At 35.5% G+C, this 17,465-nt stretch overlaps 1 protein-coding gene across 5 annotated transcripts in view; it reads right to left on the bottom strand.

Moving 5' to 3' along the window:
* The window catches only part of ARHGAP32 (Rho GTPase activating protein 32), a 298,544-nt gene that overhangs the window by 142,749 nt on the left and 138,330 nt on the right, over positions 1-17,465 (bottom strand). For 3 of the 5 annotated variants that reach the window (XM_060605213.3, XM_078432951.2, XM_060605220.3), the window contains exons 3-5: positions 15,721-15,812; positions 15,053-15,094; positions 14,595-14,679 (exon numbers count right to left, since the gene is read on the bottom strand). In XM_060605213.3, the coding sequence (XP_060461196.3) occupies positions 14,595-14,679; positions 15,053-15,094; positions 15,721-15,812 (219 nt within the window). The remainder of the gene's footprint in view (positions 1-14,594; positions 14,680-15,052; positions 15,095-15,720; positions 15,813-17,465) is intronic. The other 2 variants (XM_078432952.2, XM_060605221.3) reach the window with 1 other exon arrangement.

Genomic DNA, 17,465 nt, shown 5'->3' with positions numbered 1-17,465 from the left:
AAAGAAACATTAATTCACAGCTTCTGATAACCAAATGATATAAGAAAATGTAAACCACACATACCCATTTGAGTATCCTCTACACTAGATGGCAGTACCACATAAAGCAAACAGGAAGAGATTAATTCCTCAAGTGGGTAAATGAGAATAAAGGGATTGTATCTTTGCATATTACAAGAGATTTTTTCCTTGTTACTGAAAAATACTTCACGAAATGTGATAAATCTTTGTGTTTGGACAGCACAGTTGATACAACAGGGAGAAATGCAATTAGGATAATAAATTTACAGAACTTAAAGCTACATGTAGCTTTACCTAAAACAAGAACCCATTTCTAAAACTTATTTATCTTCATCTTCTTTTTTTTTTTTTTTTTTGACATTTCAATTGCTCTAAACAAAACATAATACGACACTTATGTGCCAAAACCTGCAACATTCATTCAAAGTACTATTTAGGTGGAAAATGTCCAAACTTCAATGCGCTTATTTAAAAAACAATGGCTGAAAATGAATAAAATATCAACAATACCTACAGAATTATATTTCTCTAAAGAAAAGCATATACAGAATAGTATTAATATCTGACAAAGTTGATTTATGATAATACTAGTTTTCCACCATCAAATAGGTGCATGCATACTGGTTATTCACAACTCTTTTCCAGGGAAAAATATAAGGAACTAAACTTTGAATTCAAGAAACAAGAAATATGACAAAATAACAAACCCAAAAAAATGTGGAATAGAAAAAAAATAGGCTTAGGAATTAATAGTAAGAAAGGAAGGAAGAATGTGAGGGAGGAAAGGAATAAAGGAAGAATGGAGAAAGGAAGGAAGAAAGAAAGAAGGAAGCAAAAAAAGAGAGACAGGAGAAGGGAGGGAGGGAGCCTCGAACTGATCAAACCATAAGCTTGTTTCTTAACAAGACCAAACTTTAAGAATACCTTGTGTACAACATATACTCATAAATTTGAAAACCTACATCAAATGTACATTTTTCTAAGAAAATATAAATGCTAAAAATTGGCCTAACAAGACACAAAAGAACCTGTCTAGACCAATAATCAAATCATAAATTAAAATGGTAATTAAGGATTAGGCCCTTGAGGCCAAAAAAGGCTTTAATAGGAAAATTCTACTAAACCTTCAAAAAACTGATAATTTCCACTCCTACAAACTTCCTGGGTATTGATTTTTAAAATGAGATATGGCAGTGAAGTTCCCCAAAACTCAGGCTACTGGACAAGTACAATATATAGATCAACATCACTAAAAAACATAGACACAAAAATCATCAACTCTTAATGGAGTAAAAAATGGAATTTATTTTTAAAATATTTAAGCTGGGGCACCTGGGTGCTCAGTCGGTTAAGTGACCGACTTTGGCTCAGGTCATGATCTCATGGTTCATGGGTTTGAGCCCTACATCGGGCTCTGTGCTGACAGCCTGGAGCCTGCTTCGGATTCTGTATCTCCCTCTCTCTCTGCCCTTCCCCCATTCTCATTCTCTCTCTCTCTCTCAAAAATAAATGTTAAAAAAATATTTAAAAATTTAAGCCAGTAGAGTGTGTCCCAAAAATATAAAGACATTTCAACAATCTGTTTTTATGACCAGAGTAATTCTTTGTACTAATTTTTAAAGACCACTCATTCATACTCTATAAAAGTAGACTAAAGGAAGAACATGACATGATAAACACCCTCTGTTGCCCCTGTGTTATTATATCCTTTTTCCTCTTTACCTTGTCACACCCCCGTTCATTTAAATCAGAGCTCACAGTTCATCTACAACATATTAGCTAGAAGATTAAGGGAAACAAGGCGAAGATTGGCTGACAATCTCCCTAGTGGTCAAGACAGCATGACACAATGAGAACATACCACCAGCTGGCCACACCCATTATACACCACACCAGGATAATTTCTCCTCAACATGGCAGTGCCACCTTACACCACAAGTTACAACTGAAGATACTGGACTGAGACTTCAACAGGAAAGTCAGATAATTTGGCTACAGTCTACTAAAAATGACTTGAAATAGGATTTGAACACATCCATGCAATCTAAAGCATATGTCTTACCAATCTACCAGAAAAAATACACATGGGCTTGAGAATTATTTCATCTGGTACAAATTATATCAGAAACAAAGGAATGTCTGGGGATGCTCGATGTCTACTCTGCTCTCAAAAGGTAGAACACATGATTTAAGAACCACCCTATCTTTCAGAATGAGGGAGAAACTTTTCTAAGACATTCCATTTTACAAAAAAACATGTATGAGAAAAAAATCACACCACTCTGCTCTAAGCTTCAAACATAGAAATCATTTTTCTATTGCCAAAGCATTCTTTCAAGAAATATAAACATTACATTTTCCTACAAGTTCTTCCAATTTATTTTATACTTACGTCTACATTTTTTTCTTACAAAAACAGTATGCTCTGTTGAAACTCTTTAATTTATCAATATAACAAGAATATTGTTTCCACTTCAGTAAATATTCTACATGATTTTAAGTAAGTACATAGACTTTCCCCGTACGAATAATCCATAATTTATGTAACCCATTCTGATTTCTGAGCATTTATATTACTTCTTACTTTTTATTATAAATGATGATGAGATGAATACATGGATAATCTTTTGAGACTTGGTCTTTATTTATCATGCCCTCGTCTCTACTAAAAGAACTTCTACTCTCCTTTAAAATATCACCAAATGTCATCACCTCTGCATAGCATTTTCTGATGCTTCAAAAAGTTAATTTATCAGTATTTATTGAATATATATGTATGCATAAATAAATGAAGACATGAAATTAACTTCAAGGTAACATATCTTGATTCTAATGTATGTTAGAATTATCCTTTAATATTTCAGTCTTCCCATTTAAGTTTAAACATTTCAAAAGAATGAATACTGTTGTCCTATTTTTTTTTCCTTCCAACATACAGTATGGTGTCTGGAATACTGCCAATACACAATAAGTGTTTGTTAAATGACAGACTCCTCAGCATATCTAACAGGAAACATCACAAAGATATATCTTCAAGAGCACTACTGAGCCCCCTAATACTGAAAGATTGTGCTGAGTTCTACAGAAATAAAAAGTGTGACATATCAGCCCAAAGAGTTTATAACTGGGAATACCAAAAAATAAATAAAAATAAATAAAAGTGCAAATGGTGGATGATGTAAAAATATACAACTTGCATAAATCAGCACATTTCAAAAATAAACTTAGCAATAACTGTCAACTTTCTAAATGTATATACCCTTGACCCAACAAATCATCTAATAGGATTTTAATGCATATACTCACATCAATAAAACCTAGAACATCCATCAATAGGGAACAAATCAAATAAATTATGGTATAATAACAAAAAGAAATGAAATATAGCTGAAATAATCAGCTAAATCCAAATCTCTGAAAAAATATATCCAAGATGTCATTTCAAGTAAAAAAGCAACTTTCAAGGCAGTATGTGTAGTAGCAAACTATCTGTATTTTTAAAAAGTTATAGACAGCTGGATACAAGGTTATGGCTAGAGAAATACGGAGATATTGCTATGTATTTTATAAAGAATTCTAGACAGGCACATAATAGTTAACAGGAGAGCGCGTAAAGGGAATTTTCACTCGTGTTTGTAAATGTCATCATTCATTATACTTGATATATATATATATACACACACACACACACTCATAAAGAATATATTCTTTTTTTCAATGTTTATTTATTTTTGAGAGAAAGACACACACACAGAGTGCGAGCGGGCGAGGGGCAGACAGAGAGGGAGACACAGAATCAGAAGCAGGCTCCAGGCTCCGAGCTGTCAGCACAGAGCCCAGCGCAGGGCTCGAACTCACAAACAGCCAGATCATGACCTGAGCCAAAGTGGGAGGCTTACCTGACTGAGCCACCGAGGTACCCCAAGAATACATTCTTATCATGTAAGGGGAATATTTAAATGTTGAAAAACCCAAAATATTTTAAAAAGTATTTTTGAAGCATATTTTATTTTTTAAACATAAATTCATTTACCCATACATTCAACAAATATTCACCAAATGATTTTTATGTGTCAGGCACTGTTCTAGATGCTGAGGTAGAAAAAAATAGAATAAATAATAATAGTTCACATGCCAGAGAGTGGCGTTACAGAGAAAAATAAATTATGGGAGAGATGGGGAATGTTGGTGACCAGGAGTTGCAATTTTATGTAGAGAAAGTACACTCTTTCTGAGAAGGTAACTTTTCAGCAAGTATTTAAAGAAGGGAAGGTAGTAAGTTACATGGTTATCCAGCGAGAAGAGTTTTCCAAGTAGAGGAAACAAAAAAGTCCAAAGGTCGTAAGAAGGGAGCTGTATCCTGGGGGAAGAGCAACGGTGGCCAGAACACTTGTGTCTTAGGGAAGGAGAAATAAATGAAGTAAGAGATGAGGTCAGACACGTTGAGGGCAGATCTGGTAAATCCTTTTCAGAAATTTTAAGAAATTTGACTTTTTACCATGAAGAATACAAGAAGTAACTGGAGTGGTTTTGAAAAAGTGACATGATCTGACTTATATTTAAAAGACTCCCCCTTGCAGTTGTGCCAAACAAGGTTATTGAATTAATGGCCCCACAATGACGACAGCAGGTAGGAGAGAAAGAGGTGAGTGTAGTCAGATCCTGTGTTTATTTTAAAGAAAGAGCCAAGAATTTTGCCGATGGACTTGGATTAGAGACGTCCAAGATGGTTCAGAGGTTTCATCTAGCCTCAGGAACTGGAAACATAGGTTTTAGAAACATAGGTTTACTATTTACCGACATGGACAGGACAGCAAGAGGAGCAGGTTTGAGGGGAGACTGCTAAATGTGCGATGCTGACAAGTCATCCAAGTGAAGTTGCAATGCAGTCAGCTAGATAGACAATGCTAGAATTCAAAGGAGAGACCGTGAGCATTTCCTCTGTATGTTATATGATAATAAAATTACTGGCCCAGTAATTTCTATCTCAATTATTTTATAAGCGACTGTGTCTTCAAGTCTCCATAAAATTGAAAATCTGAATTTGCAACATCAGATCAAAAAAACTTATTTTCATTTTATCACTGAAAGTCTAGAAGTTAAACATAATTTTCTCTGGATTTAAAAAATTTAGAGCTCAGTGACATCTTCTAGGATACTATGGCCTACTGCAGTCACATATTTTTAATATGTGAGGAAAAGAAAGAGCTACAAATACAAGAAATCCAGAAGTCTAAGAGAAATTCCTCAGATCAGAGTGAAAAAAAGTAGGTATGCAAACGACAGAATGTCCCACATTTGGGACATACTAAAAAGCAACAATGGAGTCAACTGGCAGTCTGAATAACCTACTGGGATATACAGAGCTACCAAGCATAAGGCTGATGACCTATTCCAATCACATTTAATAAAGTTTTCATACTTATTTTCTCCTCAAAACATACTGGCAATCTGATATTAAAAATAAGTAAAGAGGGGTGCCTACATGGCTCAGTCGGTTAAGTGTCTGACTCTTGATTTCGGCTCATGTCATGATCTCACAGTCGTGAGATCCAGCCCCACGTCAAGCTCCACATGCAGTGTGTAGCCTGCTTAAGATTCTCTCTCTCCCTCTCCCTCTGCTCCTCTCTACCACTCATGCTCACTCTATCTCACTCTTAAAAAAATTAAAAAATTAAAAAATTTATAAGAAAAAATAAGGAAGGATTCTAGGAAAATGGTAGAGTAGGAAAGCACTAGTAATCTCCCATCTAGGCAACAGATATGCTGGCAGAATCTGTCTGATATAATTATTTTGTAATTCCGGAGTCTGTGGAAGACTTGCAACTTCCAGGGAAAAGCTAGGATAGTAAATTGCAGCTCATTTCAGTCTATTTCGGCTCTCGAACACAGTAGGAGCTACCCAGCCCCTCAGCATCCGAGGCAACCGTGCAGGAACTACATCTTGTGAGCAGCTTGTGAACAGCTTGGGGGAGACTGAGGAGGCAAAAAGACCTCTTCCTATAAATATCAAAGGGTCTGTGCTCTGGTCCCTAATTGCTGTTTCTGATCTCAGAGATGCAAGTAATTAGATGGATGGACATTGTTGTTACACCTCCCCATACTGTTGCAAGCATCTACCAGCTGATGCCACTTCTAAGAAATTTAAAAGGCCTGTACTCTTTCCTCCTTCATTTTTCTGTTTCCCCCCTGAGAAGCCAGACATTAGACCAGATCATTAGAAAGGAACTGCATATATGCAAAAAATTAGAAAGTGACCAATTATGACCAGGGAAAGGCACAGGCTCAAGAAGACCTTAAAACAAGTGTCTTAAAGGTGCCAAAAAAACTAAAGAAATATACAGAGAATGCCAAGAAAGTGATGTATGAACAACATGAACAAAATAGAAATATTAACAAAGAGACATAAGATCTAAAAAGGCACTATGGGGGGCACCTCGCTGGCTCAGTCGGTGGAGTGTGTGACTCTTGATCTCAGGGTCATGACTTCAAGCCCCATGTTGGGTGTAGAGATTACTTAAAATTTTTTTTTAACATTTATTTATTTTTGAGACACAGAACATGAGCAGGGGAGAGGCAGAGAGAGGGTGAGACACAGAACCCGAAGCAGGCTCCAGGCTCCAAGCTATCAGCACAGAGCCTAATGTGGGGCTCGAACTTACAAACCATGAGATCATGACCTGAGCCGAAGTCAGATGCTTAACCGAACCGACTGAGCCACCCAGGCACCCCTGTAGAGACCACTTAAAAAAAAAAAGAATTAAAAAGTATTGTGGCTTTAAAGTAGAATCACTACAATTCTCATTTCATAAGAGAAAATTAAGGGGAAATCTGAACACACAGAAGAAACAGTCAGCCAACTTGAAGATATGACAATGGGAATTACTGATCTGAAGAACAGAATCAAGAGTGAAGACATGTGAACAGAGTCTCAGGAAGCTATGTGACACCATGAAAGAACCTAACAGAACTATGGGAGTCCATCCCGTATACATTATGAAAGTCTCGGAATGAAAACAGAGAGACAAAGGAGCAGAGATAATATGTGAAGAAATAATGGCTGAAACTTCCCAAATTTGATTAAAGACATGAATATAAACATCCAAGAAGCTAATAACCTCCAAATAAGATGAACTCAAAGAGACTCACACTGACACACATTATAATCAAACTTTCTAAAGCCAAATACGGGAAGACCCCATTTTATTGTGCTTCACAGATACTGTGATTTTTACGAATTGAAGGTTTGTGGCAACCCTGCATTAAGTAAGTCTTTTGGTGCCATTTTTGGAAGAGCATTAGCTCATTTTGTGTCTCTGGGTCACATTTTGTTAATTCATGCAATATTTCAAAATTTTACATTATTATTACATTCGTTATGGTGATCTCTGATCCATGATTAAGACCTGTTGAGGGGTGCCTGGGCGGCCCAGTTGCCTGAGCATTTGACTCTTGATTTCAGCTTGGGTCGTGAGATCAAGCCCTGTGTCAGACTCCATGCTGAGTGTAGAGCCTACTTAAAATATTCTCTCTCTTTCTACCCCACCACCCCATCCCTGCTCATGCACTCTCTCCAAAAAAAAAAAACAAAAAAACAAAAAAAAAAAACCTGTTGAAATTTCAGATGATGGTTAGCATTTTTAGCAATAAAGTAGTTTATACACTAGGAAACAAAAAATTCATCTGACTTACTTTATTGCAATAATCATTTTATTGTGGTGGTCTGAGACCAAGCCTGCAATATTTGTGAGGTATACCTGTACAATGACAGAATCTTAAAAGCAGCAAGAGAGAAGCAACTAGTCACATACGAGGGTTCCTCAATAAGATTATCAGATTTCTTACCAGAAACTTTGGAGACCAGAAGGCAGTAGTCCAATATATTCAAATTACAAACAGAATGAAAGTGTCAACCAAGAATACTATCTCCAGCAAAACCATCCTTCAAAAGTGAGAGACAAATTAAGACATTCCCAGTTAAACAAAAGCCGAGGAAGCACCCTGTCAATAGACCCAGTCTGCAAGGAGGGCTAAAAGGAGTCCTGCAAGCTGAAGTGAAAAGACACTTGACAGTAATTCGACCTCAGTAAAGGTGAATACATGTGCAATTATAAAAACCAGTTATCACTGTAACAATGGTTTGTAACTATGGGTCTTTTCTACATGATTTAAGAGACTAATAGTTTTTCTTTAAATTTTACACATAAAAGCTAGTATTGTGCTTATTACTACATACTTTGTTTTCAATATAGTTTAAGAGGCATTAAAAGAATTATTAGTTTATGTTTCTGGACACATGATACATAAAGATGTAATTGTAAGATATTTAAAACCAAAAAGGATGCAGAATTTTTGTATGTTATTGCAGTTAAACTGGTACAATTTCAAATTAGAGTATTGTAACTTTAGGATGTTAAATGTAATCCCATGGTAACAACAAAGAAAACAGCTATACAATATACGCAAAAAGAATTGAGAAAAGAATTTAAACATTTCACTACAAAAAAAATCCAATTAAATCAGCATACATTGTATTACAGAAAGAAATCTATAATACATACAGAAAAAGAAAAAGATAGTAAACTGACAGAAATAAGTCCTCCCTTTTCAGTAATTAAATAGAATTGATTAAACTCTATCATCAAAAAACAGAGATGGCAGCCAAAGCAATCTTGAAGCTGGAGGCATCACAATCCCAGATTTCAAGGTATACTACAAAGCTGTAGTAATCAAAACAGTATGGCACTGGAACAAAAATAGCCACAAATAGACAACCCAGAAATACACCTACACTTTTATGGCCAATTAATCTATGACAAAGGAGACAATAAATGGAAAACTGAATAGCCACATATGAAAGAGTGAAACTGGACCACTTTCTTATATCATACACAAAAATAAACTCAAAATGGATTAAAGACCTAAACGTGAAACCTGAAATCATAAAACTAGAAGAAAATAATGGGCAGTGATTTCTTTGACATAGGCCTTAGCAACAATTTTCTAGATATCTACTCAGGCAAGGGAAACAAAAGCGAAAACAAACTATTGGGACTACACCAAAATAAAAAGCTTTTGCACAGCAAAGGAAACAATCAACAAAACAAAAGGGCACTTACTGAATGGGAGAAGGTATTTGCAAAGGATACATCCAGTAAAGGATTAACACCCAAAGTACATAAAGAATTTATACAACTTAACACCAAAACAGTAACTAATCAATTACAAAATGGGCAGACCTGAATAGACATTTTTCCAAAAAAGACATATAGATGACAAACAGACACATAAAAGATGCTCAACATCACTAATGATGCCACTCAAATGAGTGAAATGCAACTCAAAACTACAATGACCTATTACGTTACACCTGTCAGAATAGCTAGAATCAAAAAGACAAGAAGTAACAATGGTTGGTGAGAATATGGGAAAAAAGGAACATTTATATACTGTTAGTGGGAATGCAAACTGATGCAGCCACTGTGGAAAACAGTGCAGGGGCTCTTCAAAAAATTAAAAATAGAAATACCATATGATCCAGTAATTCCACTACTGTGTATTTATCCAAAGAAAACAAAAACACTAATTCAAAAAGATACATGTAACCCTATGTCAATTGCAGCATTATTTACAATAGCCAAGATATGGAAGCAACCCAAGTGTCCATCAACAGATGAATAAAGATGTGGTAGTATATATACACACATGCATACCTACATACATACATACATTCAATGGAATATCATCAGTCATAAAAAGAATGAGATCTTGCCATTTGCAAAAATATGGATGGACCTAGAGGGTGTTATGCTAAGTGAAATAAGTCACACAGAGAAAGGCAAATACCATGTCATTTCACTTATGTGTGGAATCTAAAAACCAAAAGAAATGAACAAACAGACTCTTAAATATAGAGAACAAACTGGTGGTTGCCAGAGGGGAGGATGTAGATGGGAGGATGGGTGAAATAGATAAAGGCTATTAAGAAGTACAAACTTTCAGTTATAAAATAAATACTTCAAACAAAAAGTACAGCATAGGAAATATAGTCAATCATGTTATAATAAGGTTGTTGGGTGAACAGAAGGTGACTACACTTACTGTGGTGAACATTGAGTGATTGTTTAACCAACATGTTGGACACCTGAAACTAACATAACACTGTATGTTAATTATACTTCAATTAAAAATGATAGATATAAAAGGCTAAATTAAAAAAAATACATTCCACCAATATGCTCACTTTAGATCAAAAGACACAAATAGGTTATATAGATAAGTCCTAAAACTCAAATCAAAAAAAAAACAAAAAACAAAAAACAAACAAATCAATTCAAAAATGGGCAAAGCATTTGAATATAGACATCTTTCCAAAGGAGATACACGAATGGACAATAAACACATGAAAAAATGTTCAACATCACTAATCATGAGTGAAATGAAAATTTCAATTTACTCATCAGTATGGAAAAATACTCCAAGATACCAAATAAATGGTTACCCAGAACTTTGTGGCTTACAAGTATTTGATTCTAAGTATATAATGGTGATATTTTGTGTATCTCTATTGCCCCATCACACCATTGACTATCCATGCTCTCTTTACTATTAGAAATGGAGTCATTACGGGGCTCCTGGGTGGCTCAGTCAGTTAAGAATCCGACTTCGGCTCAGGTCATGATCTCACAGTTCGTGAATTCAAGCCCCGTGTCGGGCTCTGTGCTGACAGCTCAGACCCTTGAGCCTGCTTCAGATTTTGTCTCTCTCTCTCTCTCTCTCTCTCTCTCTGCCCCTCCCCTACTCATGCTCTCTCTCTCTCTCTCTCTCTCAAAATAAATAAACAATGAAAAAATATATTTAAAAAAATGGAGTCATGAGTGTCTTTAAATCTAATCAGATTGGAGAAACAGGAATCAACGGGTGGCAATGGGAGTGGGACCACTCAATATTACTCATAGGGACTCACTAGCAAAATTTATGCTTCCTGTCCCTACCATCATATATTCTCTGCTAACCTAGAAGTCTTAGTTCCAAAAGGAGGAATGCTTCCATCAGAAGACAAAACAACGATTCCACTGACTTGGAAGTAAGCCTGCCACCCAGCCACTTTGGGCTCCTAATGCTTCTAACTCAGCAGGCAAAGAAGGGAGTTTTGGTGTTAGCTGGGATGACTGATCCTGACTACCCAGGGGAAATTGGACTGCTACTCTACAACAGAGGTAAAAATAAAAATAAAAATAAAAATAAAAACAAATACATCTGGAATATTGAAGCTCCCTTAGAGCATCCCTTGGTATCACATGCCCTGCCACTGAACTGAATGGGAAATTAGCAGAACCCAATTCAGGCAGGGCTATTAATGGCCAGACCCAAAATGAAGGTATGGGTCACCCAACCAGGGAAAGAACCACAATCAACTGAGATTACTGCTTAGGGCAAAGGGAATACAGAACGAGAAGCAGAAGAAAGTAGTTATAATACCAGCTACAACCACATGACCAGCTACAGAAGCCAGCACAATAATTGCCATGAGTATTACCTTCTTATTTTACTCTGGAAGTGCGTGTGTGTGTGTGTGTGTGTGTGTGTGTGTGTGTGTGTCATAGCAAACATCTTTGGTTTCTTTTCTCTTGTTACTTTAAAGATTTATATCATGGTACTTAATATATTTTAACTTTTCGTCATAGTATTTAAGTTGCAGGATGCCAAGAAGAGTAAACATTACTCAAGGCCTTTGTATTCTCTTCTGGGAAAATGGTCAAAATGTTTTTGGTTGTATAAAAAACAGTTGATCATGCTGTTAGGCGAAGCAGGACCCTATTATTGTCTTTATTAGAGATTAAGTACAGTTTAAGGAATGCCTAGTTGGCAGAGTGGACTGTGATTGTTAATTTTATACATTAACTTCAGATCAAACATTATTCCAAATAATTCTGTGAAGTTATTTTTTAAACGCAGATTACTCTCCATGATGTGGGTGGGCCTCATCCAATCCACTGAAACTCTTTAACAGAAAAAGAAACCGACCTCCCCTGAAGAGGTATCTCAGCCAGCAGACTGTGCTTGCACTCAAACTGCAACCTGAACCCTTCCCTCGGTTTTCAGCCTATCCTGAGATTTTTCAACTTAACCAAGTCTCCACAATCACAGGAGCCAACTCTTTAAAATAAATCTCTCTCTCTCTCTCTCTCTCTTTCTCTCTTTATACACACACACACACACACACACACACACACAAACGCGTTGGTTCTGTATCACTGGAGAACTCTAATATAATCATATTTTAAAATAATAATAAAACAGACTTTCAAAAATGATTGGTGGGTACCATAGTAAAATACTGAAATAACAGACCACCAATGATCCATACAACTAGAGGGGCAATGCATGCACTGCACAAGAGAAGGCCATTAGCACTCCACTCCAGGGCTATGGTTAATATCCATTCTGTCTGGTTGTCATACCAGGGATTTTTAATATCACTCTTTTTCACACTATAAATATAAATTCCAAGCAACCTCAACGTTCAAATCAAAATTATGAAACTTATACAAAAAGGAAAAGGACAATAATTTCATAACTTCAGGGCAGGAGAGAACATCTTAAATGTGACAGGAAAAGTACAAGTCAGGCTTATGCATACATACAACTACATAAAATGCATAAAATAAAGAATAAAATAAATGATACCTGTACAATGAGAGCAGCATAAAGAGAGTCAAATAACATGCCACAATGTGGGAGAAAGTGTTTTTATTACACATGCAAAAACAATAAAGGACTGGATGCAACATGAAAGAACACCCAAAATATGTAAAGCATTCCCATGGTTGAGTAAGAAAAATATAAGCAAATCTGTAAAACAAAATGAACAAAAGATCTGATCTAGAGTTTTAAAAAAACAGAAATCTCAAATGCCCAACAAATATTTGAAAAGATGTTCAACTGCATTACAAATCAGGAGACTACAAATACATACAGTGAGAGAGAATTACATCCTCATCAGATGAGTAAAAATTAACAAGTAGCAAACAACCAAGAGTTCCCAAGGATGCAGAACAGCAACTGACATTTACTGTTTATGAAAGTATACATTTGTCAACCACTTTTGGAAGTAGCTTGGCTTTACTCAGTAAAGCTGGACATGTGGGTATTGTAGAACTCTGAAATTCTACTGTGAGAAACTCCTGCATATGTGCGTGAGGATTTGTGCACAACAACGTTCACAGACAGCAAAAACTTACAACCCAAATTTCAAACAAACAAACGAAAAAGAAGATAAATTACTTGTAACATAATGCATGCTATCGATTAATATACAGTAGTGAACAAACTGAACCAACTATAACTACATACATCTACAGGGATCAATTTCACAATGGTAAATGAAAGCAGAAAGAATACATTCAATAATGAAGCCCACCCAGGTTTGATATTTCAACCTACCCCTGATCCTTCTTATCCTGTTCTACTTTTTTACCATAGCTCTTTTCTTGGCCATCCTCTGTGCGCTTTAAGAATGGGTATTCAGATGGGGTGCCTGGGTGGCTCAGTCGGTTAAGCGTCCGACTTTGGCTCAGGACATGATCTCATGGCTCGTGGATTCAAGCCCCATGTAGGGCTCTGTGCTGACAGCTCAGAGCCTGGAGCCTGCTTTGGATTTTGTGTCTTCCTCTCTCTCTGTCCCTCCCCTGCTTGTGCTCTGTCTCTGTCTCTCAAAAATAAATGTTAAAAAAAAAATTAAAAAAATTAAGAAAAGAATGGGTATCCGGTTTTTGTTGTGGTTGTTGCTCACTGATATAGCCAAAGCACCTAAAACAGTGCCTGGTACACTGTACTTGCTCAGTAAGTATTTGCTGAATGGATTAGAATAATTCTAAGTACATAAAGTTCAAAAATAGGCAAACTAAACACCCATACTGATTAGGAATGCATACAGATAATAAAACAAAAAATTATAACAAATACTATAAAAGTCATGGTAGAAGTAATCTTTAGGGTAGAGAAGGCAAGTGCAACATAGGAGGGACACCTAGGTAATTTCTCTCTTAGCCTGGGCTTTAAAATATACATATATATATATATATGTATGTAACATATATGTATACATGCACATGCTCTATAAACATATATACTTACACACACAATATACCTAAAAGTAAGAAAAAAATACTAAAAAATAAAATAAAATAATAAAACTCTATTAGCACATCTGCCCCGTACTCCACTTCACTCCAACTCTCATTTAATCATCATTACTATGACCCAATGTTAGTCAGGGAACAACTAGAATACTTCATGCTATAAAACAATAGCGAATTATAAGGAGTCTAATAGAAGTTCTAAGATTATAGTGATTCGATTACACTATTTCCACCTAAAATAGGAGTTATAGGGCATCAAGTATTTGCCAACAGAAGGAAATAAAAGTTTTCCCATCAACCAACAAGACATCAATAGAAAAAACTACTTCTAAGTGTCACCTCTCATATATAGATAAAAATAGAGACCAAGAAAAAAATACAGATATAGATATATCTTAATTCAGTATATAGGAAATATTTCAAATATACCTGTATGCTGCCAAACTCAACGTTCTCATAATGGAAATGTGCACATTCAGCCATCTTCGGAAAGTGACCTTTAGTGAAGGGTAACCTGAAGTACATGAAATAACTAAGTGAGACGCAAGATACTGAAACAGTCAGAATAACTAAGCCCAAGGGAAAAATAAAATGTGTTGAAGAGCTCTTGCAAGCAAAACTATTTAATAAGCGCATGCGCATGAGCACACAAATAGCCACACAAACCTTCCCAGAAATACAGTGGATCAAATGAAAATTACATTCAGTGCACAGGTCAAAAACAAAAACAACAGAAAAAATTAAAAAGCACCACTACACTCTCCTAATCTTGACCCAAGGCAATGTCCGTAGAAAATCTATGTTTTCAGTGAATGTTATAAAAACTGTGAAGAGCCAACTTCTGATCAGAAGCAGCATTCCCGATGAAATATACAACCAGATTTTACCTGTGAATGTTGTCGCAGCCCATCAGTCCTGGATTGGTGGGTCTGGATGCAGAATGAATATTTTTATCTTTGTCTTTTCTCTATTTACAACGAAAACATAGCTATCTAACACTCTACTGGGTGAAAAGATGGTTTTTCTGGTTTTTGTTCTTTAATGCCAACTTCATGGGATGGGGAAGGAGGTAGGTAAGGCTTCAGTGGGAAAGTATGAAATGGTTTTTCGGTTAAAGACTGAAATGGATACCTTCAGACATTTGACATAAGAGCCAACTACCGGCATCAAATTCAGGCTTTCTCAAAGGCAGAGCTGAGATACAGCAATCTCATAACTCAAATGACAAAGCTGATTTTTCTAAATGAATGAGAACATGTATTAAGGGCACTGAGACAGACACACTTGGATTGTTCCCACTGAACAAATGCACCCTAACAGACATTGACATAAAGGTGTTGCGAGGACAAAATTAAAATCTATTTTTAAACAAGCAGATAATCTTCAGACCTATTCCACTAATTGTTGAGTCATAATTTAGGCTTATAGTATAATTTAATGTGTGGACAGTAAGAGCATATTTACCAAGAAATCTAAATAAAAGTTGTAAGAGAACTAAAAAACTGACTGTCATTTATACAAATTCACTGAAAACCCACTGTAAAATCATACTCACTTTTTCACCTGTTTAACCTTCATACTGGCTGTGCTGCCACATGTCTTAAGACCAAGATCTCCAGGAATCTCTGGGACATCTGCTCCTCTTGCCTTAAAAAAAATAATAAACAAATAAAAACAAAGGATTTAGGACTATTCCTTTAATATAAATATTTTAAAAAGCAGATCATAATTTTAACGGTTCTGCTGACTCTGTACCAACAGCAATGCATACTGATTTAATAATCTTTTCTTAAAATTGTAACTCACTTTTTAATTACTAAGAATAAGAAAAAAAATATTCACCTAATTTAAAAACTGTACTGCATAAGGAAAAATTTTCTGTGAATCTTAAGAATTATCATACTCTTACAATCAAGTTTCAAAAGCAGCTATTATATCATCTGTCTCAACACAAACTAAAATCTCCCCTAGGGAACTGGAAAAAAAAATAACCTAGCTTACAATGATTAAGAAAAGTTGAAATGGCAATCTGAACATAATCAGGAGATCACAACATGCATTTTTCACACCAAGATCTGAAGGTGACATGTATGTCATACTTCCAGTTTAACCCTTGGTCTGCCAGTTTTCACAGTCATGATTTCTTAATTCTAGTGGCACATTCAGCTGCATCATTTTAAAGCCAGAAACTGGAAAATCAAATGGTTCTCCATATTCTGGACAAAATAAACAGCAAATCCAAATACCTATCGTAAAGAAACAAATTTACAATATATCATCTACGATTTATAACAGAAAAATTGAGTTATTAGAGCCAGTGCCACAGGATGCAATAATATGGGATGAGCAGTTACAATGAATTAAGAAGAGACTCACAAAGAAGATGTGTATACTCAGCCATAAAAAAGAATGAAATCCTGCCACCGGCAACAACATGGATGGACCTTGAGGGCATTGTGTTATGTGAAATAAGTCAGAGAAAGACAAATACCATATGATCTCACTTACATGTAAAATCTAAAAAATGAAACCAACAAAAACCAAGTTCATAGATACAGAGAACAGACTGGTTGTTTGGGGTGCTGAGGCAAGGGGTAACTCTAGCTCTAGATTTTAAAAATTTGGTGACGTTGATCATGTAAACAACAACTCAGATTGAGGGTATTTATCCTAGATGAATACTATATAACTTAAAAATTATGAGTGAACAACATACTTCTAAGGACAAAAAAGAAAATATGGTATTTTCCTCTAGTCATTCATTCAACTGAAAAGACTTTATCACACGGTCTTTTGCAACAACAACCTAGATCACCTTATTTTGCTAAAATAATGTGCAACAATATTCTTTCATTTTTTATGAAGTTTGTGCATCAAAATTTACTTGACATAAAGAGGTTTGCTGTGCTTAAATTCTTATTAAAATTTCTAATAAAGTGGGTTTTCACTATTCTGTAAATTATTCATTAACAGACTTAAAAATATAAAAGTAAAAAAGAGTAACTGGACATAGTTGGTAAATGGTGATGATTTTATCTGGTAGACTGAAACCTAAAATATTAACTCAATTTTGAATATAGGCTCTCTGTGCTAGAAAGGCCATCATCCCCTAACACACATCAAAGGAGCATTTTTAGCAATAAAATATTTCTTAAATTAAGGTAAGAATATTATTTTTTTAGACATAATGCTATTGTGCACTTAATGCACAGTACAGTAAAAGAGTGCAGTACAGTGTAAACATAGCTTTTACATGCACTGGGAAATGAAAAAATTCATTTGACTCGCGTTATTGCAATA

The sequence above is a fragment of the Panthera onca genome, chromosome D1 (assembly GCF_046562875.1).
Source record: "Panthera onca isolate mPanOnc1 chromosome D1, mPanOnc1 haplotype 2, whole genome shotgun sequence".
Taxonomy (NCBI): domain Eukaryota; kingdom Metazoa; phylum Chordata; class Mammalia; order Carnivora; family Felidae; genus Panthera; species Panthera onca.
This window is presented reverse-complemented; position numbering and strand designations above follow the sequence as displayed.